At 50.4% G+C, this 24,088-nt stretch overlaps 1 protein-coding gene and 1 pseudogene across 8 annotated transcripts in view; one reads left to right on the plus strand and one right to left on the minus strand.

The window, feature by feature from the left end:
- Window positions 1-24,088, minus strand: part of RAP1GAP2 (RAP1 GTPase activating protein 2) — a 232,225-nt gene that overhangs the window by 143,873 nt on the left and 64,264 nt on the right. Inside the window, exon 1 of one of the 8 annotated variants that reach the window (XM_032322456.1) lies at window positions 1,210-1,829. The exons of the other annotated variants lie outside the window; for them this stretch is intronic. Coding sequence (XP_032178347.1) covers window positions 1,210-1,316 — 107 coding nt within the window. The 5' untranslated portion in view covers window positions 1,317-1,829. Of the gene's footprint in view, window positions 1-1,209; window positions 1,830-24,088 lie in introns of those variants that run through there. 8 annotated transcript variants of the gene reach the window in all.
- LOC116578317 lies at window positions 10,138-11,821 on the plus strand (annotated as a pseudogene).

Raw genomic sequence — 24,088 nt, forward strand, 5'->3', positions numbered from 1 at the left:
CTTCTCACTGGGTGACTCAATGTTATTTCATGCTTAACCACCTGAAGTCATTTCACTGGCTAGTCACCTTAGCTATGGGAAACATCGAATCAGACTGCATCATAGGAGGGGGACAAGAGGGATGGGGGGCAACTACACCACAGAGGCAACCCATGCCAGCTTCTCAAAGTGCTCTAATCTATTGCCCTCCACTCCCCCTCACCAGGCATACCCAGCTTCTGGGCAAGCCCAGGGGTCACCTGTCACCACCCAGGTATCTCTTGCTCCACTGTCCTTGTCTTAGCCTTTGCCTAATGCAGAGCACAGCACTAACCACTTCAAACTCATCTGCAAATCAGGACCCAGCAGAGCCAATGGAGTCACCCCAAATCCTTACAATATCTCTGTGGACAGTCAGCTCTGATGAAGCCCAGTTGCCGGGCAGCTTTGGGCTCGTGTACCCTGGCAGAGAAGTGAGTGGGTGCCAGCAGGTGTAAGCAGCTCCCTTGGGTCTTGAGGACATCAAGCCTGCAACAAGGGACTGGAGCCCGGGAAGCTGTCCCAGAAGCTCCTTTGCTGGCCCCAAACCCCTACCTCTTTTCCCCACAGGTCAGCTCAAGAGGACAATTTCCAACATCCAGGAGCAAATAATTAGTACAGTAAACCCAAGAAAGGTGAAGATGGAAAGAGAAAAAAAAATCCAAAAAAGGGGGAAGGGGGCTCCAAACTTGCTCCTTGCCTGACCGCACTGTGTGCAAGGCAAGCGGATCCCAGCCTGGCGGGCACCTCACAGGCTCAGCCAAGTTGCAGAGAAGCAAACGGCATCTCGGCGCATTGGGCCACTTGGGTGGGCTAAGCCAAGGACTGTCACCCAGGTCGGATCTACGCTACCCACGCTGCAGGCTTTGGAAAGGGCGCTGCGATGGGCAAATAAGAACGAAATGGGCAAACGGGAATGGGGACGAAACACTTGGTGCCCCTCTGTTGATGATGGAGCCCGAAGGGCCCTCCCAGCCTCCCTCCGACCCAGTCAAAGTCCTGCCTCAGCTTTCTCCCAACAGCCAGTGTCCGGGGCGAAGCTCCTGAGTTGCTCCCCCGACAGTGCACAGAACAGAGGTTTTTCCCAACCAACTCGGGGCCAAAGGCCCTTTTGGAAAAGTCCATCCCAAAGAAAACGGGGATTTAGCATGAGAGTGGAGGGAAGGGGGAGGCGGCGCTGCCAGCCTTTACCTTTTCTCTTTATTCTGTTTTCGCGATTTGTGCAGGAGTCCGATGAGCACCACCGCCGCGCGGATCCCTGCCTTTCGGCAATGCATCCTCCCCGCGGGCTGGGACATGGCGAGGCCGCCGGCGGTGCCCGGCCGCGCCCTCGCCCGCCCGCAGCGCGCCCCCGTCCGCCCGGCTCCACGCGCTCCACGCCGCCCGCTCCCAGCCCCTGCGCCCCGGCCCCCGGCCGCCCGCCTCTCATGGGCCCCGCCCCGCCTAGGTGCGCCCCGGGGGTCAGGTGACCGGGCGCTCACTTCCCGGCGACCTTCAGCGTCTCCTCGGAGCCTGCCGGGCGGCCGGCGCCCGCTCCCCCAGCACAGGCATTTCCAACGCTCGCTCCGGGCGCGGCCCGGACGGGCGGCTCCGGGGCTCCGGCTCCAGCTCCGACGCGCCGCCCGCGCCGGGACCCCGCCCCGGCCCCGCCTCCCGTGCCCCGGCCCGGGCACCCCGGCTGCCGGCGGTGCAGGCGGCCCGGCCACGAGTGGAGGGAGGCGGTCCGCCTGCGCTCAGCGCCCCGGGGGGCTTGGCGCCGCGTTCGCCCTCTGCTCCGCGCCCGGGCTCCCTCCCTTCCTCTCCCGGCGGGCAGCCGCACCCCCCCTCCTCTCGCCGCTCCCTCTCCGTCCCCTCCTCTGCGCTCCCCCGTCCCCGCCTCCGCTGGCGGGGCCCCGGGCTCCCTCCCCAGGCAAAGGCGGCTGACGCGCTCTCTCCCAGCCCGGCCCGCCGGGATACTTATCCAATGCTGTCACTGTCTTTAAAACACAGGGAGAAAAAACATCCACCGAGAGGAAACGCGTGTCCTCAGCCCGTGCGAAACTGCCTTCGCACACGGCACCGCCGCCGGCCTCTCCCGGCCCAGGCCAGGCGGGTAGAGAGGGCACCCCGCACCCAGCGCCCGCCCTCCCCGGCCTGAAGCGCCCAGGCGTTTTGACTCAGCGGGATCTACCTTCTACCTTTCCCCGGGAAGCGGCTGTCCTGGGAGGCTGGAGGGGGCAGGAGGGGACTGCTCCAGCAAGGGCGGCGCTACCTGAGCTGGAGTCAGTCCCCCGTTTACCTTTGTTTCCCCTGCTCTGGAAGCCTGACACACCACCGGGTCAATGATCCATTTCACCGAGGATACACCTCTGCCTGGCGTCCCGGGTTGCCAGGGAACCAAGGGAGCCCCCACCCCACCAACACCTCACAGACACCCCGTATCAGTTCTTCCCTTCCTCCCGCATACCCCATGCAAGCTTCATCTTCGCTTCAGAACCTAAGGAAAGAAAGTCACTGACCAGTTCATAGGGAATGGGCCAGGGCTGAGTCCCTGACGTGGACGGGGCTGCTCAGAAGCCTCTCACTCACTCACTTCCATCTGGGGCCAGGAAACCTAGCCCCTTCTCACCATCATCACCACCACCCCCTCCAACATCCACACTGGCTTTGCTTCTCCTTCCCCCACAGAAGGGACTTGGGCAGAGGGCTGGAGGGAATGAAAATAAGCCCAATTAGTCCATCTTCAGAAACAGCCCTTTGGGACCATAAAGGTCCTGAGGCAGTTTGCCTTGTTGTGGGTTCTGTTGTTTTGTTTTTGTTTTTCAGATAGCCTGGTGTTCGTGCAAGCACAGAGAATCAGGCAGGGAAAGGGACTTACTGGAGAGGGACAGGGCTGGAAATGAATTCCAGGGCCTGAGGCCTCAACCCCACCTCTCCAGTGCGCACATTTTCTCGCTGGCACTGGAGCTGGGGTGGAGAGGAGGGAACACCAGGGTGCTGCCAAAATTGTGCATGGTTTATTTATGAAGCATCCATTAGCAATGGCCCAGGCCCTCCTGGGCCTGCCTGGATGGTGGGGGGCATCACAGAGATAGCCATGGACATTTATTTATAGCCAGAGAGTGAGTGACCCCAGCCCCACCCCTGGGACTGCAGCTAGGCCTGCTGCAAGGAGTACACCAGTAGGGACTGGAGAATCAGTCTGGAAAAAGAATGGGGAAATGAGTGTCCTCAGGGGGTTAGAAGGCAGAGCACAAGCACAAGCAGCTCAGGGCTTTTGCCTCCGGCAGAACACGAAACTGACAAGTTAGCTGATGGACTATTTCAGAACTTAGAGGGTGATGGGGGCACTGGCTATAGGTCTAGCCCAGCATGGGTGAATTCTATCCACCCACACATAGAAGCAAGCTGCATTCCAGTGCAAGGCCTGACCCTTTCCCAGGTGAGTGAGTATGGGGTGGCTCCAGCCCATTCCCCACCACCTGGGAGGTATTTCAGGTCAAGTGCATCAGTGAGCAACAGGGCACTGGAATGAAGGCAAAAAAAACTTTTCCACCAAGCAGGTTATCCTTCTTGTTCTAGGGTTCCAGGCTCTCTCAGTTCCTCTACAACCCCAATATTTCCAGCCCCAACGTGGCTGAAAACACAAGGTTGTCCCTAAAAGACCAAAACCTGATCTGATTCCTGAGGCCCTAGAGGTAGAAGTTTGCTGACAGTGAGGAAGCCCTTCCTTCTGTCCATACCGCGCACCAAAACACCAAAGCATAACAAGCTGCCCCGCGACCGTCTGCCTTTCAGTTCTGAAGTGAAGATGAAGCCTGCATGGATAATGCAGGAGAATGAGAAGAACTGACATGGGGTGTGTGCCCCAATGGGGCACCAGGTGCTGGTGGAAAGGGGGCACCCCTCCATCTCCCTAGTATAAGGCAGAGAATGCAATGGCCATCCATGCTAGACTTCCCCATCCCACCAATATTTATTAAATACTTTGTGCAGAGGGACTAAGGTAAGTGAGAAAGAGAAGACCACCTTTGCCTAAAACACACAGGAACCACGAAACAACTCCATGCCAGGCTACCTGGTGCAGTGTGACCCAGCCACAGTTCCCCAAAATTAGGCCATTCACATACCCCCTTCACCATTTTTTGGCTCAACATCACATACCCTGTCATTTAATATTATTTCCCCTTAATTAAATCAACTCACTTTTTAACTTAATTACTTTTAAAAGAAAACATTACTGCCCTAAATGAAAACTTATGATCGCTTGTCATTCATATCATGAAAACAAATACAAACTTATTAAAATCTAGCTCAATATTATTGCCTGACCAAGTCTCTGAGCTTCAAACAACTTTGTTAAAAGAAAAAAAGAGGCAAGTGTTAGGTGTTAGCCAAAGCACTTGCACCAAACAAAGACATGGTCCTTAAAGAAATCACAAAGTTTGAAAGAGAATCGAAAGGGAACACTTTTCGGGGCACCCGGGTGGCTTGCCCAGGTGGCTCAGTCGTTAAACGTCTGCCTTCGACTCAGGTCATGACCACAGGGTCCTGGGATCCCGAGCCCCACATTAGGCTCCCTGCTCCACAGGAAGCCTGCTTCTCCCTCTCCCACTCCCCCTGCTGTGTTCCCTCTCTTGCTGTCTCTCTCTGTGCCATATAAATAAATAAAATCTTTAAAAAAAAAAAAAGAAAGAAAGAAAGAAAGAAAGGGAACATTTTTCACATCAGTGAGTCAACAGAGAAGGCTGGACAGAAGCAGACCAGAACAAAGGAGGTCAGGGAGGACTGCAGGAAAGGGGTCTCCCAATCTCTACCAGCAGTCTATCCCTAGCAGTGTTCCAGCTCACAGAACCTCAAAGGTCGGTTCCCGCCCACCCCCACCCCACCCCCAAACCCCCAGTCCCTGAGACAAAGTGCCAGGCAGCTGCCAACCCGGTCTCTGCCCCACTGGGGGTAAGCCCAAAAGCTGAAGGGGCCTAGGTGGGAGTTGGAGGAGGGCACCACAGGGAAGTTAATCATGAACAGAGGGCAGACAGCTGCACACCCCGTTCCTAAGGGGCCAGTGGGGTGAGACAGACAGACACGCATGCTTGATCCTGAAGAAAAGGGCCTTCTGTGCCTGGGAACCCGCTCCAGGAGACACATCCGTGTGAAACTGGGACTTAGCCCAGCGCCCAAGTCTCAGAGAGAAACAGGAGCAAGGGCTCCTTCTCCATCCCATGCCCCCTCGAGCTCTGGGACCTCCATGCTTCTGGAAAATGACTGCAACCCCTTCTTGGCTAGGACTGGGAAAAGATAGGCAGCAAAGAGGGGCTTGGAAGCCAGCGGGGTGGGGCCTTCTATGAAAACCAGGCGTTCTTTCAGACGCCTCGCCCCTCCCCTTCTGCAGGGGACAGCTTCTCCAACCACCCTATGGATCGCATAACCTTAGGCGCACTCAGGACAGGCCAGGACCGCCACTCTCTTCTGCCTTTGGGGCACATCCGCATATACAGCAGCTCGGGGAAATCACTCTGAGGCCTCTCTCACTCTCACTTCTACGGAACACCCACACCTGTGCTCTAGGCAACAGGATGACATTCATTCTTGGCAGGTACATCAGCGCCCCCTGCTGGGCCTCATTACAGTTGTGTCTCTGGGATACTAGCCCAGGAAGAAGAGAAAAAAGGGGAGAGGGGTGGGGGTGGGGGGTGCTCCAGAGGGAAAAAGAGGGAGGGAAAGAGAGAGGAGGAAAAGACTGGAAAGGTCTGAGGTGTGGAAGCCATTTATACTTTGTTCTGTTTTTAAGTAGGCTCTATGCCCAGCATGGAGCCCAGCACAGGGCTTGAACTCACAACCCTCAGATCAAGGCCTGAGCCACAACCAAGAGTCAGATGTTTCACTGACTCTCTCATGCGCCCACCATTCCTACTTTGAAAAGACAGATGCAGGAGGGGTCTTTGCCAACACCCAATGAACTGCCTCTCCTCCCAGTTCCCAATGTCCCCTCTCAGAGCCCACCAGCAGCCCCCAAGGGGGCCCATACCACAACACGTTCCTTCAGTGACTGCACCAGGTGATGCCCAGGCCCAGCAGGGAGGCCGCAAAGACAAGTCTCAGGAGCCCTGGCAACAGCTGTACTTTCCTGGAGCCACACATTTCATACTAAACAGAGGATCTGCCTAGAAACTGGCTCAGATTTTGGAAACGGATCTTGGTAACTTGTGTGGCATTTCCGAGCTCCAAGGAAAGGAAACTGTGCCTGAGGAAACCCACAGATCCCACTCTGTGGCAGGGATCCAGCCCTCAGGCTGCACGTCGTTTGGGATCCAGAGCCTGCCATGCACGACGTCAATCAGGACTGAACCCATGAATCTAAGTGGCATGACTATAATTTTTCCCTCGGTAGAAACATTCGAGAGGACTCTTCTGTGTGTGACATTTCTGATGCACATGAAGCAAATTTTGCATGATGGCCACCCAGGGCTCCCCCCAGAGAACCAGGAGCAGAAGAGGCTGAGGACTGAGTGGCCTGCAGCCTGTCACACTGAGGACCTCCTCTCACACCCGGGGTCCCTGGTCCCCGCGTCACATCACCAAGCCTTGCCAGCTGTAGCTACCCAAAGCCACTTCTACTCCCCAACTTCCCAAGACTGAGTGGAAAAGTGAGGAGGAAAGCTGTCTTTCCATAATATTAGCAACATTGCTTAGCAACATCATTCTAAGCAAGAACCGGCAGACTCTCCAAAAACCTATTCTGTTTGGATCTACAAAGAACAGAATGGTTTCTTATACATGTATTATTTATATACTCTTTTATACACCCAGTCACGCCTTCTGTCTCTGGCTTCCTTGAGAAATGACGTATTACGCCTAACTGAGATTTCCAGACAACTAGAGCTCTGACTTGCAAAACTTTTTGTTTGCCTGGTTGCTCTTAGCGTAATAACCTTGGCTGAAAATCTCTCTAAAAGTCTTACACATTTTCGTTCTTTTTAAAGGCAACCTTTCCTTGGTGGCTCAGAGCCATTATGATCAATACCAACCACTGTACCACGCTAAAACTCCGTTATGGGGCACCTGCGTGGCTCAGTCGGTTGAGTGTCTGCCTTCAGCTCAGGTCCTGATCCCAGGGTCCTGGGATGGAGCCCCATACCAGGTTCCCTGCTCACAGGGAGCCGGCTTTTCCCTCTCCTCCCTGCTCATGCTCTCTCTCACTCGCTCACACTCTCTCTCTCAAATCAATAAGTAGAATCTTAAATAAATAAACAAAAATAAATAAAATGGACAGTCCAAAAACAAACTGTGTAATATCCGTACCACGGAACACCACTTGGTAGTAAAAAGGAACAAAATACCAAGACATGCAAAAACAGGGATGACTTTCTGAAACAGTATGCTGAGTGAAAAAAAGCTAGATACAAAAAAAAAAAGTATGATTGCATTTATATGAATTCTAAAACAGACAATCTAAGGTGTAAGAATTAGGGCAGTGGTTGCCTCTGGGGGTAAGGAAGCTTCTGGAGAGACAGAAATGTTCTATTTCAGGAAAGGGTGGTGGAATCCATTTGTCCAAAATGTACAATTAAGATCTGTGCATTTCAATGTATGTAACTTTTACCCCCAAAACACTGAAATTAACAGTAAGCGCAGTAAGGGGTGGGCTGGGTGGAGGTCTGGCTGACCCAGGCGCGGCACTAGCTGCTGGGGGCACGACTCTATTTACCGTGTATGTGCTTGACATTTTCCATAATCAAAAGTAAGAGAAGATGTTCATAGTGGGAAGAAAAGGTTAACAGATTATCTCTGGAAGTAAATGATATTTTTTATTGTCATCTTTGTGTTTTTATACTATATACAAATTTATAAGGACTCCATTTTTGTTTTCTAAGTAAAAAGATGGCTATGGTCAAACTTTTTTTTTTTTTTAAGATTTTATCTATCTGACAGAGAGAGACATAGAGAGAGAGAGAGAGGAAACACAAGCAGGGGGAGTGGGAGAGGGAGAAGCAGGGACTCGATCCCAGGACCCTGAGATCATGACCTTAGCTGAAGGCAGCCACTTAACAGACTGAGCCACCCAGGCGCCCCGTTGTCAGACATTTTAAATGAAAATGCCTGTGACACCCCTATCAAGTACTCTTGGCGGGGGGGGGGGGGGGGGGGGGGGGGGGGGGGGGGGGGGGGGGGCTTTGCTCACTATGTTGTTTTGAATCTCGCTCAGTGACTGTTCACCCAGAAACCAAAGAACTGAGCTTGACAACAGTGAGAGTGAGCACTGGAGGGCTGTGGTGAAGCTCACTTTAGACCCTTTTTGCTCCTGACTTGTATGCATTTGCCATATGCAAGAGTTTTTAGAAAGACCGAGGCACTGCTGTGTATGAGCAGGCAAGTGTTTAACACATACACACACACACACACACACACACACACACACAAACACCCTCAGGTCAATCTAGGATTTAGGTACCCACACAGTCCATCTGCATTCCCTGCACCACACATTCCACCAAGGTATGTGTCTGTGTCTACGCGTGTACACATGTACACATGCATGCACACACGTGTGTGCAGAGGCAGGGTTGGGATGCCGAGCTGCTGGCACCAGACCAGGCAGGAGTACCAACGTAACCTCTGAGTCAACACCAGGATTGCTGTGTGCACCACGGACAGCTCATGAGCCTGGTCAACCAGAAACTTCATAGGTGAGGGCCCCATCTACTGATCCCTGATAAAACTTAATCTGTTTTCTGTTGTCTGAGCTAATCTCTCGCTTCCTTGGGATGGACACTCCTTTCTAGAGGAAACTGCCCCATGGGTGGGGGTAATCAAAGCTCTTCGGCTCCAGGAAAGGTGCTTCCTTCACAACGGACTCTGCACTGGGACTCACTGATGTGTTAATAGCTCTTTCCCACTCGGACATTAAGTCCTCTTAGCCTCAAACACAAACACAAAGTTGATCTCCAGTGTTGACACAGACTCCCAGGGCTTGGAGCTTTGCCCTGTGGGGCCCAGCCCTGAGGCTCCTGGCGAGCAGCTGTCCAAGCTTTGCAAGCTTTCTACCAGGCAGGCTTTCCAGGGCTCTTTCGCTCTTTACATCAGGAAAGTCCTTCCAGCTATCTAGCCTGCGTTACTTCTGCTGTAACCTGCGCTCTTTGGGTAAGCAACTCCCCTCCACCTTTAGAGAAACCCCATTTAGTTCCCACCATCTTAACCTCTCCCAAGTCCCAAAACTGTGCAGGGTTGGTGATCCTTTTACCCAAGCCTCCAAACTCTTTGCTTCCATCCATTTCCTCCCTTGCCCCGGCCCTCTTGACTCAGTCACGAGACAGGATCAGGGACTGCGTGGGTCACAAATGATGGGTTGCAGCTCATCACTAAAGAACCAAAGCCTCCCAATTCGTCCCTTCTTCTTCTTAATAGATTAGAGCCATTTCAAAGTTGTGGGGAGCCAGGCTCAGGAGACGGCTTTATGGGAACACCATCTGTCAAATCTGTCATGGCAAGGGACATGTAAGGAAGGGTGTCCTAAGATAGTCTCCAGGCAAAGCCGTCAGTGACCTTCACATGGCCCCCATGTCAGTTATGAGAATCACTCTCTTCACCAACCTGGGAAAGCAGGGGTCTAGAACAGAGACAGTTGCAACCCACCCCACCCTGCAAAGCAGTGGGTGCCCCAGAGGCAGGACAATGGATTGACAGTGTAATGTACCCAAAAGATCCAATGGGGAAATCAACTGAGCTGCTTTCTCGGCTGTTGATCCGTCCCAAAAGAATGCCTCCTCCCCAGAGAGGCCTTCGTTGAGCACTTACCTAGAGTACATCCCCTTGGTTACGGGGGACCTAGCTTGTTTTGTTTGTTCTGTTTTTATTGATTTGTCTGTTCACTTGTTGTTTGGTCTTTCTGTCCCAGTGGACCATAAACGCCACAAAGGCAGACACCATGGATGTCTCAGACATCACCACCATTTCCATGCACCCTGAATGGCATCTGACCCACTCCAATGCTCAGTAAACATCATTGGAAGGGAGGAGGGATGGAAGCACTGGGTGGGGAGGGTGGGCGGTGGAGAAGGAGTAAGACAGGAGTAAGGAAGGGTAGCCCTCCAGGAGGATCTTATGTCCTGGAGTCTGAGCTTCCTTGGCCCCAGAAGATCTTTAGGCTTTTGACTTGACAGAAGTGGTTTGGCTGGCTGTAAGGTAAGGCAGAGCACTGAGGTCCCAGGGTTAGAAACCCACCCTCCCCTCCTCACAGGTGGAAAGATTCAGATGGGGTGGCTAAAAGGATGCCTTCTTAGGGCCCTGCATCAAGCTGGGGCAGCCTGGGGAGTCTAGAAACTGCAAGGCAGCTGCTCCAACTCTAAGGTTTCTTTTGGAGTTCCTGAAAGCCACCTCAGCTTTTAGACAACCCCAGGGAGGAGAGGGCTCCAAAAATACTGTATTTCCTGCCAAGCCTAGAGGGAGTTTTTCTAAGTGTTTTTTCTCTAAGAAAAATAAAAGCATTAACTGCAGCGAAGGTACAACTCTCTTAGGTGGTCCCGAATCTGGTTCATCGGACACCAGCCACCTCCACCATGAGGCCTAAGTTCAAGCCCAATGAAGTCGAAGTCATATACCTGCGGCATACCGGTGGGGAAGTCAGTACCACGTCTGTCTGCCCTGGCCCCAGAGACCGGGCCCCCTGCGGCTGTCTCCCGAAAAGCCTGGTGATGATGTGGCCAAGGCAACCGGTGATTGGAAAGGTCTGAGGATGACCATGAAAATGGCCATTCACAACAGACAGGCCCAGACTGAAGTGGGACCTTCTGCCTCTGTCTTGCTTATCAAAGCCCTCAAGGAACCACCAAGAGACTGAAAGAAGCAGGAAAACATGAAGCACAGTGGAAACATCACTTTTTTTTTTTAAAAGATTTTATTTATTTATTTGACAGAGAGAAATTACAAGTACACTGAGAAGCAGGCAGAGAGAGAGAAAGAGAAGGAAGCAGGCTCCCCGCTGAGCAGAGAGCCCGATGCGGGACTCGATCCCAGGACCCTGAGATCATGACCCGAGCCGAAGGCAGCGGCTTAACCCACTGAGCCACCCAGGCGCCCCGGAAACATCACTTTTGATGAGACTGTCAGCAATGCCCGACAGATGCGGCACTGATCTTCAGCCAGAGAACTCTCTGGAAGCACTGATGAGCCCCCAAGGACTGCCCAGTCTGTGGGCTGCAATGTTGATACCATCACCCTCCCAACCCCACAGGTGACCTCAACAGTGGGGCCGTGGGATGCCCCACTAGTTAAGAACTATTAAGGAAGATATTTCAACATGGGATCATTTGACAACCCCCTCCAAAGGAAAGTAAATATGACAAAAATCAAACAAGGTTATTATATTTCAGCTCACTGGACACTGTAGCCTGCCCAAGGCCCTGAGTCTCTACTAACAAGGAAGATTAGCAAATGTTACAGAGATGTTAAAGACACATTAGCACCTAACTGAGATTTTCTCCTTGAGGTTGTGAGGAGCTCCAAAAGAGACCCAAAAAGGGGATGGCTTTCCCTCCAGTGACCAGTGCCAAGCCATGCTGTGTCCCTGTACCATCTAATGTCACTTTTCCCAGTTCCAACTTTGGAATCAGCCCGTGCGTTTCTACCTTCTTCCTCTCCGCACATGGAACTCAGAGAATGAGCTAAGGGCTCAGATGATTCCCCGTGAAGAAATCACCCCACCAGTCCTGAGGTGTCCACAGCCTAGTGTAGGTCAACCATCCCAGCTGTTCCTGTCCAGGAACAGCTCTGAGAGCAGGTGTTGCTCATCCTGAGAAGCCTGGGTGACTCAGTCAGTTAAGCATCTGCCTTCGGCTCAGGTCCCTGCTCAGAGGGGAGTATGCTTTTCTCCTCTCCCTCTGCCCCTCTCCCACCCCTCGCTCACACACACTCTCTCTCTCCTTCTCTCTCTTTCTCTCTCAACTAAATAAATAAATAAAATCTTCAAAAAATATATATATATCCTCCCCATTTGCTAGATGAGTAAACTTAGACACAGAGAGGTTAATGCTCCTATCCAGGATCACATAGCTACTAAGAAGCAGAGCTGGGAACCAGCCACAAATGATCCCCATAGATACTGACCCCCACAAAATCCAAAATGTAGAGTACTAGAGACTCCAGGAGAGGAGGTACTGATTGGACCAGAGGCTCCCCAAGCCTGTCACCAGATTTCTGCCTGTTCAGTACCCAGGCACCCCTGGCTGACAGACCTTGGAAAGCACTCTGACACTCTGTTTTTTGTGACTCAGGTGGGGCTGTCCTTCTCCCAACCTACCCATTCTGAACTCTCAGGTGGGTACCATGGTCCAGGCCTGACCAATCCATGTATTCCATTCACTAAGCCACAGTGATCACTTTAGGGAAGAGCACATTAACCTGGTAAGTCCAGAGTGAACACGTGAATCTTTGCTGGCACCACAGGAAGAAGCAGCTTACTAACCTTGGAGCTTCCAGATTTGGTGGCTATGTTATGAGAGGAGAGCTGCCTACAAATGAAGTGAATGTGGAGGAAACCAGAGCCAAACAGACTATCTAATATTTTCTGACCTACCTGAATCCAGCCATTCCTGAAGCCGAGTTTTCATAAAGGTATCCATTGCAAGAACTTTTTTGGATTTGTTTTTCCTTTTGATGTCTTTTTTTTTTTCCCTAAGCCAATGTGAACTAGGTTTCTGTCATGAGTGACCTAGTTAACTAACGTAGATCTCTACCCAATGGGTAAGGACACACATGGGGGGGCAAAATTAAACTTTAACAAGTAAGAGGGCCAGATCACTCCCTCACCCCAGGGGACCAACCCCCAAGGTGGACCATGGAGAAGGCTTCCTGGGAAGAACCCCCGAAACTGCTTCTCCAATACAAACAGACCTGGGTGCACCAACCCACCCAATGAGCGACAGGCTTGGGGACAGTTCATGGAGAGTCCTCAACCCTATCAAGGGGAAAGCAAATGGCACAATTCTGACCCTGAGAATAAACCAGGAATTTCTCTCTTCCTCTCTGCTGCCAGCATGCAGGTCACTCATTTCATCTTTCTTCAATAAGATCAAGGACTATTCAAGGAAGATGTTTAAAAAAGGAGGGAGGGGGAACAGACCAACAAATCCAAAATGTGGGACATTCTATAGAACCACTTTGCCAGGTCTGCTGTTCTATATTTAAGGAATCTAAAGAAGTGTGACAACCCAGTGCAGTGGCCACTAACAAAAAGTCAATAATATCACCTACTACACGATCCATATTCAAACTTGGAACAACTGGAAACATTTATATAGAGACTGTATGGTAAATTATCTTATTACATTAATATTAATTTGCTTATGTGTGATAATACTATTGTGGTTACATCAGAGAATAGTATTATTGGTGAGGTTTTGGTGAGTATTTTTTTAAAATTTTTTTAAAGATTTTATTTAATTATTAGAGAGATGGAGAGAGAGCACAAGTAAGCAGAGCAGCAGGCAGAGGGAAAGGGAGAAGCAGGCTCTCCACTGAGCAGGGAGCCCGATGTGGGACTCGATCCCAGGACCCTGGGTCCACGACCCGAACTGAAGGCAGATGTTTAACGACTGAGCCACCCAGGGGCCCCTTTGTTGAGTATTTAGATGTAAGGTGTCATGATGTCCACAACTTGTCTCTACCTTACCATCCTTATACAGACAAAGAGAGACAGAACCACTGACAAATGGACCAGATCTCTCCTCTTGTTATCTGTAGGTCCCTTCCCTAGTCTGTATTCTCTGCTGTAAGATAAGGGCTGAAGGGGCACCTGAAAAAAGAACTAAAGACAGAGGCTAAGATGAGATGGTCCTTTCCAAGGTATTGGTGATAGGAGCGGTCTCCTAGGTCACCCCCTCTCTCCCCAGTTGTTAGTTCTAGGCCTCTCAGGGGACCCAGTTCTTAGAACTTGACCTTAAGATGGGCAGACAACACCCTAGACCAGCCCAGTAAGATCTGACCTCTCAGTTTTATCAGCAAAGAAAATGTAGCTGGGCTCTAAGCTGTGGCTTCCCCCAAGGCACCTGCAAGGTGGGACTGGTGTCTTGTAACCATGACAAGGTGAAAAACCATAGCCAGCCCCTCTGAACGTGACTGGGAGGTCACTGCATTCAGTCTCACGACAACTTGCCAGCCATCTCTCCTGTCAGTAAGGCTCTCTGGACTCCTGGGGCTTCAGAAAAGGGGGGGGTGGAAGATATTCTCCACAAAAGAAGCTTCCTGCGAAGATCCCAGATACATGCAGACAATTCAGAGGGCCACAGTCCACCAACTTAGAGAGGACTGTGCTGCTCGGGGCGGATGGTATGGTGGGCAGTGCACAACTGGAGAGACTCAAGAGAATGAGAAATCAGAGAAATGAGATCCTAACAAAAAGGACATTTCACCCAAAAGATTGGTGAACGTCCACACCCACCCGTGGTGGGGTCAAAGCTGTTGACAATTTAGCAGTATGGCTAAAAGAAGTCACCTACCCTACCCCCAGCAGTATCACCCCTAAGCTTTACTCATGTCTAGAAACATATTCCCCCATGTACAAGCATGTACATTGAACATGTACAAGCATGTTCATTGGAGCACTTTCTATAAGAGTTAAAAAACATCAGAAACAATTGTTTAGAGGGAAAACAGGTAAACAGAATGTGATAGATTCACAAACTAGCTACTATGCAATGGTTACAAAGAGTGAGCTCAGCCTGGGGCACCTGAGTGGCTCAGTCAGTTAAGTGTCTACCTTCAGCTCAGATCATGACCCCAGGGTCCTGGGATCAAGCCCCATGTCAGGGTCCCTGCTCAGGGGAGAGCCTGCTTCTCTCTCTGCCTGTGCTCCTTCCCCTCGATCGTTCTCTCTCTCTCTCTCACTTACTTTGTCAAATAAATAAAATCTTAAAAAAGAAGAATATATGTTCATATTATATAGGAATTTATACAGAAGGACTGGAAAGGACCTCTTAAGTGGATTTAAGGAGGTAACAGGGTGGACTGGTAGTAAGAGGCAATCTTCTCACTGTATATATTTTTATGTCAATTTGCTTTTTGAACCAAATACATGTAAATACATCTACTATTCAAAAGAAATTATAAGTAAATAGTTAAATAGTATCAGTCAGGATAACCACAATACTTTAGACAGCATAGGGGAAACACTTAGCAATACTCATAAAAACAGAGGTCCAGGGCGCCTGGGTGGCTCAGTGGGTTAAGCCGCTGCCTTCGGCTCAGGTCATGATCTCAGGGTCCTGGGATCGAGTCCCGCATCGGGCTCTCTGCTCAGCAGGGAGCCTGCTTCCCTCTCTCTCTCTGCCTGCCTCTCCATCTACTTGTGATTTCTCTCTGTCAAATAAATAAATAAAATCTTTTAAAAAAAAAAAAAAAAAAAAAAAAAAAAAACAGAGGTCCAGACCCTTAGGGCCAGTTAGTCCACCCTCAGGAATATATAGCCCAAGGAAATAAATTCTGCACATGCAAGAAACTACTTTCACCAAAATGGGTGTTCCTTTGGCATTTCTGGGGATGGAGAACTTGAAGCAACCTAAATGTCAACTAATAAGAGATCAGTTCATTTATTTATGCCCTGGAGACAAGGCTGCTGGGTACACCGTGAGCCGCCTCCCTTGGGATGCTCCTCCATACCTCTCCCAACTCAGGACAATGACAACTGAGTGCAGGTGACCAGCCTTCGGGTGATGAGATCGGCAGACAGCACAGGTGAAAGCCACTGATGCTCAGAGTTTCCAAGGGGAGCCCCACACTCCATGTGCCCAAGCACAGTCTGCAGCCATCATGAAAGCTGCAGGTCCCAGGTCCACCCTCCAAATTCCAGTACAATACATCTGGGGTGAAGTCCAGGAATCTGAATTTTAACAAATACCCCCAGATGGTCCCCTTTGGTAACCACTGGCCTACGTCGGTGCAAACCTGGGAATAATTTCCATGAGGGAGAAAAGATTAATCACAGGAGCTTTTTGCTTCACTTTTCTCATGTTTTCTTTTACTTCTTGTATTTTTTTTAAGATTTTATTTATTTGACAGACAGAGCTCACAAGTAGGCAGAGAGGCAGGCAGAGAGAGAGGAGGAAGCAGGTTCCCCACCAAGCAGAGAGCCCAATTCGGGGCTCAATCTCAGGACCCTGAGATCATGACCCGAGCCAAAGGCAGAGGCTTTAACCCACTGAGCCACCAAGGCACCCTACTTCTTGTATTTTTTAAGTAGGCTCCACACCCAATGCAGTTTTGAACTCACAACTCTGAGATTAAGCATCGCATGCTCTACCCACTGAGCCATGTTTTCTTTAACATCATGTGATGTCATCTTTCCAGTAAACACACAGACGCGCACACATGGATAATGATTTTTGTATATAAGCACAAGCCCAGGAAGCTGAGGTCTTCTGGAAGCAAATGTCTCAGTCCTGCTTTCCAGGGAGACCAGAAAGCCCTCTATAGTCTTACTAAGAAGACGTTACCATTCTATTGCTGTTATTATATTAATATCAATTAATTACTAATGTATTACAAATATAAGCTTTATTAATCATTAATAAATGTTATTTTAACAAGCAATTTCATTGCATTTACCATGTGTACTGTTGGAAGCACTTTACACTTGTTGACTGAATTAATCATCATGACAATCTGTGTGGTATTACTCTTAATACTCCCATTTTACAGACTTAGAAGTTGAGAGATGGAAAGGTGAAGCCATTTGCCCATGGTTTCAGGTAAGGTACAGAGCTGGACTCCCCACTGGGCAGGGGGCTTTAAGAAACCAAGCTCTTAAGCACTCTGCTCACCCAACAGCCTTGATCCTGCCAGATGGGCCGGGAGGTCAACACCAGGCTGCAGCCAGTTCAGTCTGAGAAATCACTCAAAGGGCATGTCTGAAGCATGGGGTGGAGGTTGCTTTATCTCTGTGGCATAAAATGACCTTTCCCTGACAGTCTCTCTGGAGCTCTTCCACTGATTCATGTGATCCCTTTTGCTGTCCAGCTCTCCCTTCTTGGGTCAAGCCCAGGTTTCCACCACCAGGGGTGATGTGAGACCAGTGCCACTTGCTGGAGTGCTACAGGTGAGCTGGGCGAGGCACCAGGAGGGGTCCCCAGGGGTTCTAGAGTGAGGGGCCCCCCAGAAACATTCTCTGCTGATGGGGGTCGCTGGCCTTTCCCTTAGTAGAGAACTGAAGCCCCGAGAAGGAGGCGGTAGGCAGAGAGATTAAAAAAAAAAAAAAAAAAAATGCCTTCCTAGCCCTAACTCACCACACCCTCCATCTGAAGAAAGCAAGTAATTAATCACTGAGACAGGAACCAGCTGCACCAGGAGCAGTGGGAGAGGGGAGGAGCAGAGACTGAGAGAGAGCAAGACAGAAGAGCAAAGAGAGATGGAAAAGATGCAGATACCCAGAAATGGGGAGGGAACAGTCACCAACAGAGAAGATGAGCAAAGAAACACTGAAAATGACACAGCAGAGGGAGCACAACAGTCAGGAAATCGTCACCCGCTCTTCTGGCCCTGGCCAGGGCTCCCTCGTGCGTAGACCTCATCTCCCCAGAGAGCAAGAAGAGAACGCATCCCAAGTTCTAAACCTGAGCGAGCGCAAGGCACCTGTTCTACCTTCTGCCCTCCTGGCCGCCAGGAGAGCAGGCAGTCTGTGCTAACAGCGCCACCTGCTGGCGTGCGGGAGAACTATGTGTTCTCCCATCTTGCCCACCAGGCAGGGGTCAAGCCTGACAGGTCTTAACCCATTCCCCACCCTCCTTCTGCATCTTCCCACCTCCAAGCCTCCAAGCCTGTTCCCGCCTCAATACATACATCCTGTTCCCACTGCCTGGGATGCTCCTCGTGGCTGGCTCCTTCTCTTCACTCAATGTCTTCACTCAAATGTCATTTCAATGAAGGGATTATTTCTGACCACCCAAAGTATCCCCTGTACATGCCCCTTATTCACCTCACTGTCCTGCTTCCTTCACAGGACTGGGTGTTATCTGAAACCACCCAGGTTCTCTATTATGTTCCTGTCTGCCTCCCTCATTAGAAAGTACCACGAGGCTCATCTAGATCTTAACAGTCTACTTTTGTATGAACTGGCTCCATATTCACTTAGCTGAGCTACCCTGAGCTCAAGAACCCAACTTTAAACTCCACGGAGATGGGCCACAAGCTCTTCAAACTCACCCTGTTCAAAGCCAAAGTCATTATCTTCCCCCATGAAAACTGGGTTTCCCTCCTGTACTCCCGGCTTGGTGACCCACAGGACAACTCTGCAAATCTTCAAGGCATGAAGCCTAGCTTCATGGGACTCCCAGCTTCTCTGGGACTCCCCCACTCACACAGACAGACCCCACGTGGACCAGACACCTGCTCTGAAGATTCCCCTACACATGGCCCTGGCCAGGGCCCTCCCCTCCAGCCCCAGTCCCTGCCTCCAGTTTCCTCAGGAGCAAGTGTCCTCACCTCCCAGTTCCACCCCAGGACTGCCAAAGCTGCCTTCCCAGGGTCTCTCCCTCCCCCTAACCTGGGGCTCCCAGCCCCTCCTTAGTCCCACATCGGAGACACCCCCACACTCCCTGAGCATACCCCACACTCACCTCAGTACCTGACTCACTGTTTCTCAAATAGCTCCATACATTTGCCAATCCCATGACTTTGCCCTTATGCCCTGAAATGTCCCCCTACAACTCTCCCCTCTTGTGGGATTCCTTTTCAACCGACAAATGCTACCTCCTTCAGAAAGCATTGCTTGATTCCACAAAGAAGAATTCTCTGCTCCTCCCATATCTCTACCAGCATTGCCTCACATCCCAAGCTTTGCAGTTGGCTGTTGAACGTCTGTCACCCACACACTGTGAGCTCCTTGGGCACAGGGACCAGGCCCTGAATCCCGTAACCACTCTCAGTGTCTTCAGTAACACCCACGGTCATGAGCAGTAAGGACTGTGCTAAGCACTTTTCATGTGAGTGCATTCAACCCTCAAATATCCCTATGACGTAGGGGCTTTCATTATCTTCACTTTCCAGATGGGAAAACAGAATCTCAGAGAGGTTCGGGAGTTTTATCCAAGGAACGTCATTACTGAGTGACAGAAGCAGGATCCCCAGCTCCCAAATCAGCGCCTGGCACAAAGCAGGTGCCCAATGAATATTCATTAGCTAAACAAACAGCTCTCTTTCTCCCACAGTAGACCTCAGTGCTGTTCACAGTTCAAAGGCATGAACACCCCATGCTCTTGCTTTCTCTGTGCCAACTCTGACCCAGTTATAGGAGCCAAGTTTCTTGTCTTCTGTCTTCCCCCTCCTGCCCAAACTGTGAGCCAAAAATGACCCTGCTGTGTCAGGTGAGAGAAATGCTAGTGATGAGCCTATGTTCAAAGGGCATGACATGTTTGGAGGTAAAAGCAGGCACTGTACAGAGGCAGCCCTCAAAGCTTCCAGGTGTCCCCTTCAGAACCCCCACCAGCGTCCACACCTACCTCCCCTTCCTCTTCTTTAGCCAAACCTCCTTACTTCAGCTTGGTATACAGAATCTGCAATCCATACACGACTTCCCATTCAATTGTGTTGTTTCCCCCCTGTGTAATCAGTAATCACTCCAGTAGTGCTTGGCCCTCTCTCCAACTGCCTTATTTATTACACAACCACTCAAGAACGTGGCTGCCTCTTCTGACCTTGACTCAGGGTGTGAGCTGTGAGTTCTGGATAGCTAACCCAAGAGGTGGCACGCAGGGCACCGTCGCCCCACATTCTTCTGTACGCGTGAGGCCCACCACAGCCGATGCATTGGCGCTTACTCTGTACTCACAGTTGACTAAAAGATCAAGAAAAAGATAAAGGCAAAACGGATTTTTGACTGAATTAGCCTCCCAACAGTATTCCTGTCTCAGACACAAATTCCTGAACCCATACCATTCAGGAGGCAGGACATGTTGACATCACTGGGGCCCGCCCCCCCGAACAGAGCCTGGGTCCCACAGTTCACTCCAAGGAACTTGGACCCCAGACTGGGAGACCAAAATGCATCAGGCATAGTCATGTGACATATGGTCTCATAACACAGCCCCCCCAGACCTATAAACCAGAAACTACCTCAGTCCCAAGGGGAAGTGGGTTGGCGGGGGAGTGGGGCGGAGTGTCCAACCAACCCCCTGGCTGATGCGGCTTCCACCACAGCACCGAGAAGTCCTGGGTTCAGGTGTGAACAGAGGAAGTGCCCTGTCTCCCCTGACATGGAGGCAGCAGCCACCCCCCCCCAATCTGGATCCCTCCAGGTGTCCCCCGAGCCTCAGTGGGACTAGCAGCATCGATGTGTGTCCGTGTGAGTGCAGAGCACCATTCCGTCCTTCCATGCCTGGACCTGTGTCTGAGCGTGCCACTGGGTCTGCCTTCGGGCTTGTGCTCAAAATTAAGTATGATCCAGAGAGCAGGGGCGTCTGGGTGGCTCTGTCGGTTAAGTGTCTGACTCTTTGATTTAGACTCGGGTCTCGATCACAGGGTCGTGAGTTCAAGCCCCACGCTGGGCTCCATAAAAAAAGAAAATGGGAGAGAAAACAGAATGACAAAACCTGTGGAGCCAGACAACCCTGGCTGAGTCCTCTTCATCCTATACCGCCTGTAGGGCAGGGGAGGTCAGTGTACCACCCTGAGCCTCGGTTTCTTCCACTGTAAAAGGGAAAGAACAGAAGGGGCGACTTCACAGGACAGTGGGGAGGACGAAATGAGGTAGAAGAGCCAGTGCTCTGGAACTGGCAACTCTCTTTATTGCTGTTACAACGGAACATGGCAGCAGAAGTCAAACAAAAGTTTGTGCTTTTTAGGGACAGTGTTTCCGAGAGTGGGTGTGACTGTATGTGTGACTCCCGATAAGGTCCTGTCTCAGTGCACGTACCAGTGTGTGCACCTGAGTGCCGGGGAAGCCAGGGCCTACGACTCACTACACGGGGCTGGACCTCACCAGGTTCTCTCAGCAACTATTCCCTGGCCAGAGGGGACAGCTGTGTGTGAACTCCGGCTCGTGGCCACCCCCAGGGCGCCACCTAGTGGCACTAGATCCAGGCAGCCTGACACCTTCTGACCCGAGGGTCCAGGAGCATGTAGGCAGCAGGAGACAACATCACAGACTGCAGAATCTCTGGGCTTGTGCAGCTCTCGGAAAACCACCAGGGGAGTGTGGCCTTCTATTTCTAACCAGTGCCATCTAACAGAACTGTCTGTGATGGTGGAAATGTTCTGCACCTGGGCTCACCAGCACAGGAGCCACCAGCCACATGTGCCTACTGAGCACTGCGAATGTGGCTAATGCAAATGGGGAACTGCATTTCTAGCTGTACTAATTTTAATTAATTTAAATGTGACTCACCAGACATGCCTGTACAGGACAGTACTAGCCTGAAGGACTGTTTGATCCTGGGCATCCAGCTATGCCCGCAACAGACAGACCAACTCCCTGGACCAAGGCATCTCCTTTTCACACATGCCAGTTTGACTCTAACCACGTCTGCAGAGTCCCGACTGACCCGGTGATGAAGAGCCAAGAAGTCAGATCCTCTCCTAGAGCCCCTGGGGGTGCAAGCAGATCCCAGGCAGAGTGCCACGCCTCCAGGACACAGCACACCCTGATCCTGGAAGAGGTGGGGGCCCTGTGACTGAAGAGCCTCCTGAACTCAGACAGAAGCATGGACTCAAAGACAAAGAAACCAGCTATGTGATTTAAGCCAGGGACATCTCAGAGGCTAATTTTCTTCACCTGTGAAATAGGACTCGGAGAACGTAGCCCAGAAAGACTAGGTGAAGATCCAGATAAGGCATATAAAAGCATCTCACACAGTGCAGCTGCACAGAATACGCAGGAAATGTTGGCTAAATTATTAACAGTTCTATATGGCTTAAGGGGCCTGGATGGCTCAGTGGTTAAGCGTCTGCCTTAGGCTCAGGTAATGATCCCAGGATCCTGGGATTGAGCCCCACATCAGGCTCCCTGCATCAGGAAGCCTGCTTTTCCTTCTCCCACTCCCCCTGCTTGTGTTCCCTCTCTCGCTGTGTCTCCCTCTGTCAAATAAACTCTTAAAAAAAAATTCTATATAGCTTTATATTAAACCATCATCACGTAAGTTTTTATAAACTGAAAAAAAATACTTGATTAACAGAACAATTCTCTGGGTCACCCGGATGCCACATGGGGACATACTCCTTGGCTCACCCTTTCCTTCCAGCCCAGGTCCATCTTGCAGACTGCAACTCACAGCACCTGGCAGCCTTCCATCTACTCACTTGAAGCCGCCTTCCTCTTCCTCTTGACCCACTGCTCATCCCCGTCCATCAGTCCCACATGGTCTGCCCTGGTAGCCACAGCCACCTTCTATAAAGCTCCACAACACCCCTCAGAGCCTCCAACTACCTCCCCGCAGCTCAACAAACCGAACGCACACTCTGAAGTATGACCTTCAAGGCCCACCTCCACCAGCCAGGCCCCCCACCCTTTTGACCTGCTATCCTCACTCTTCCTATACCCCAGCCTCACTCGTCACATGAGCAAACCTTGCTCTTTTTCACCTTGAGTCAGTATAAGATTCAGCAGACAGGTCAAGGGAATCAAACAGAAACCCAGAAAAGGGATCTTTGTATAGGTAAGAACTTAATAATGGAAGGGGAAAATTAAAGTCTTGCACTGGAGTGACTATTTGGAAAAATAAAAGTCTAATTTCATCTCTCATCTTATCCCAATTAAATTCCAAATGGATTAAAGAGATTAAGTGAAAAGGAAATAAACCGATTTAAGGTCGTGAGTCCTTCTGGATGCAGAAGGACTTTTCTAAGCACAAATGTAACAAAGAAGGGGCGCCCAGGTGGCACAGTTAAACATCCAACTCTTGGTTTCGGTTTTGGTTCAGGTCATGGTCTTGATCATGAGATTGAGCCCCACATTGGGCTCTGCGCTCAGCATGGAGTCTGCTTGAAATTCTTTCTCCCTCTCCCCCATCCCTCCCACTTGTGGTCGGTCTCTCTCTCTCTCTCTCTCAAAGAAATAAATAACTCTTTTTAAAAAAAAGTAACAGGGCGCCTGGGTGGCTCAGTGGGTTAAGCCGCTGCCTTCGGCTCAGGCAGGTCCTGGGATCGAGTCCCGCATCGGGCTCTCTGCTCAGCAGGGAGCCTGCTTCCTCCTCTCTCTCTGCCTGCCTCTCTGCCTACTTGTGATCTCTCTCTCTGTCAAATAAATAAATAAAATCTTTAAAAAAAAAAAAAAGTAACAAAGACATCACAAATGAAAAGACTGACAGATTTACAAGCTCAAAATTTAAAACTTTTGCACTAAAAAACAAGAGTAAAATTTAAGGGTAAAGGGTAAACTGAGAAAGATTATTTTGAAATAAAAATGTGAATGACAAAGGGTTAATAGCTTTAACTAAAAGAGAACTCTAACCAGTCAACAGGAAGTATATGAACATCCCAGTAGAAAAATAGGCAAGTCGGGCGCCTGGGTGGCTCAGTGGGTTAAGCCGCTGCCTTCGGATCAGGTCATGATCTCGGGGTCCTGGGATCGAGTCCCGCATCGGGCTCTCTGCTCAGCAGGGAGCCTGCTTCCCTCTCTCACTCTCTGCCTGCCTCTCTGCCTACTTGTGATCTCTGTCTGTCAAATAAACAAATAAAATCTTTTAAAAAAAAAAAAAGCCTCTGAAAAATAGGCAAGTCATTATGAAACATTTTCTCAAAAAATAAAATAAAAATAAATGCGTGAAAACACCTTACCTTCAGTGGTTGTCAAAGAAAATAAAGAGACATACAAAAATTTATATTCAAAGATGTTTTGCAGCATTTGTTTATAAATAGTTAAAAATTTAAAACAACTTTTGGGACGCCTGGGTGGCTCAGTTGGTTGGACGACTGCCTTCGGCTCAGGTCATGATCCCGGAGTCCCGGGATCGAGTCCCGCATCGGGCTCCCAGCTCCGTGGGGAGTCTGCTTCTCCCTCTGACCTTCTCCTCACTCATGCTCTCTCTCACTGTCTCTCTCTCAAATAAATAAAAAAATCTTTAAAAAAAAAAATTTAAAACAACTTTAATATCTAAAAATAAAGGAATAACTA

Source organism: Mustela erminea, chromosome 18 (assembly GCF_009829155.1).
Source record: "Mustela erminea isolate mMusErm1 chromosome 18, mMusErm1.Pri, whole genome shotgun sequence".
Classification (NCBI taxonomy): Eukaryota; Metazoa; Chordata; class Mammalia; order Carnivora; family Mustelidae; genus Mustela; species Mustela erminea.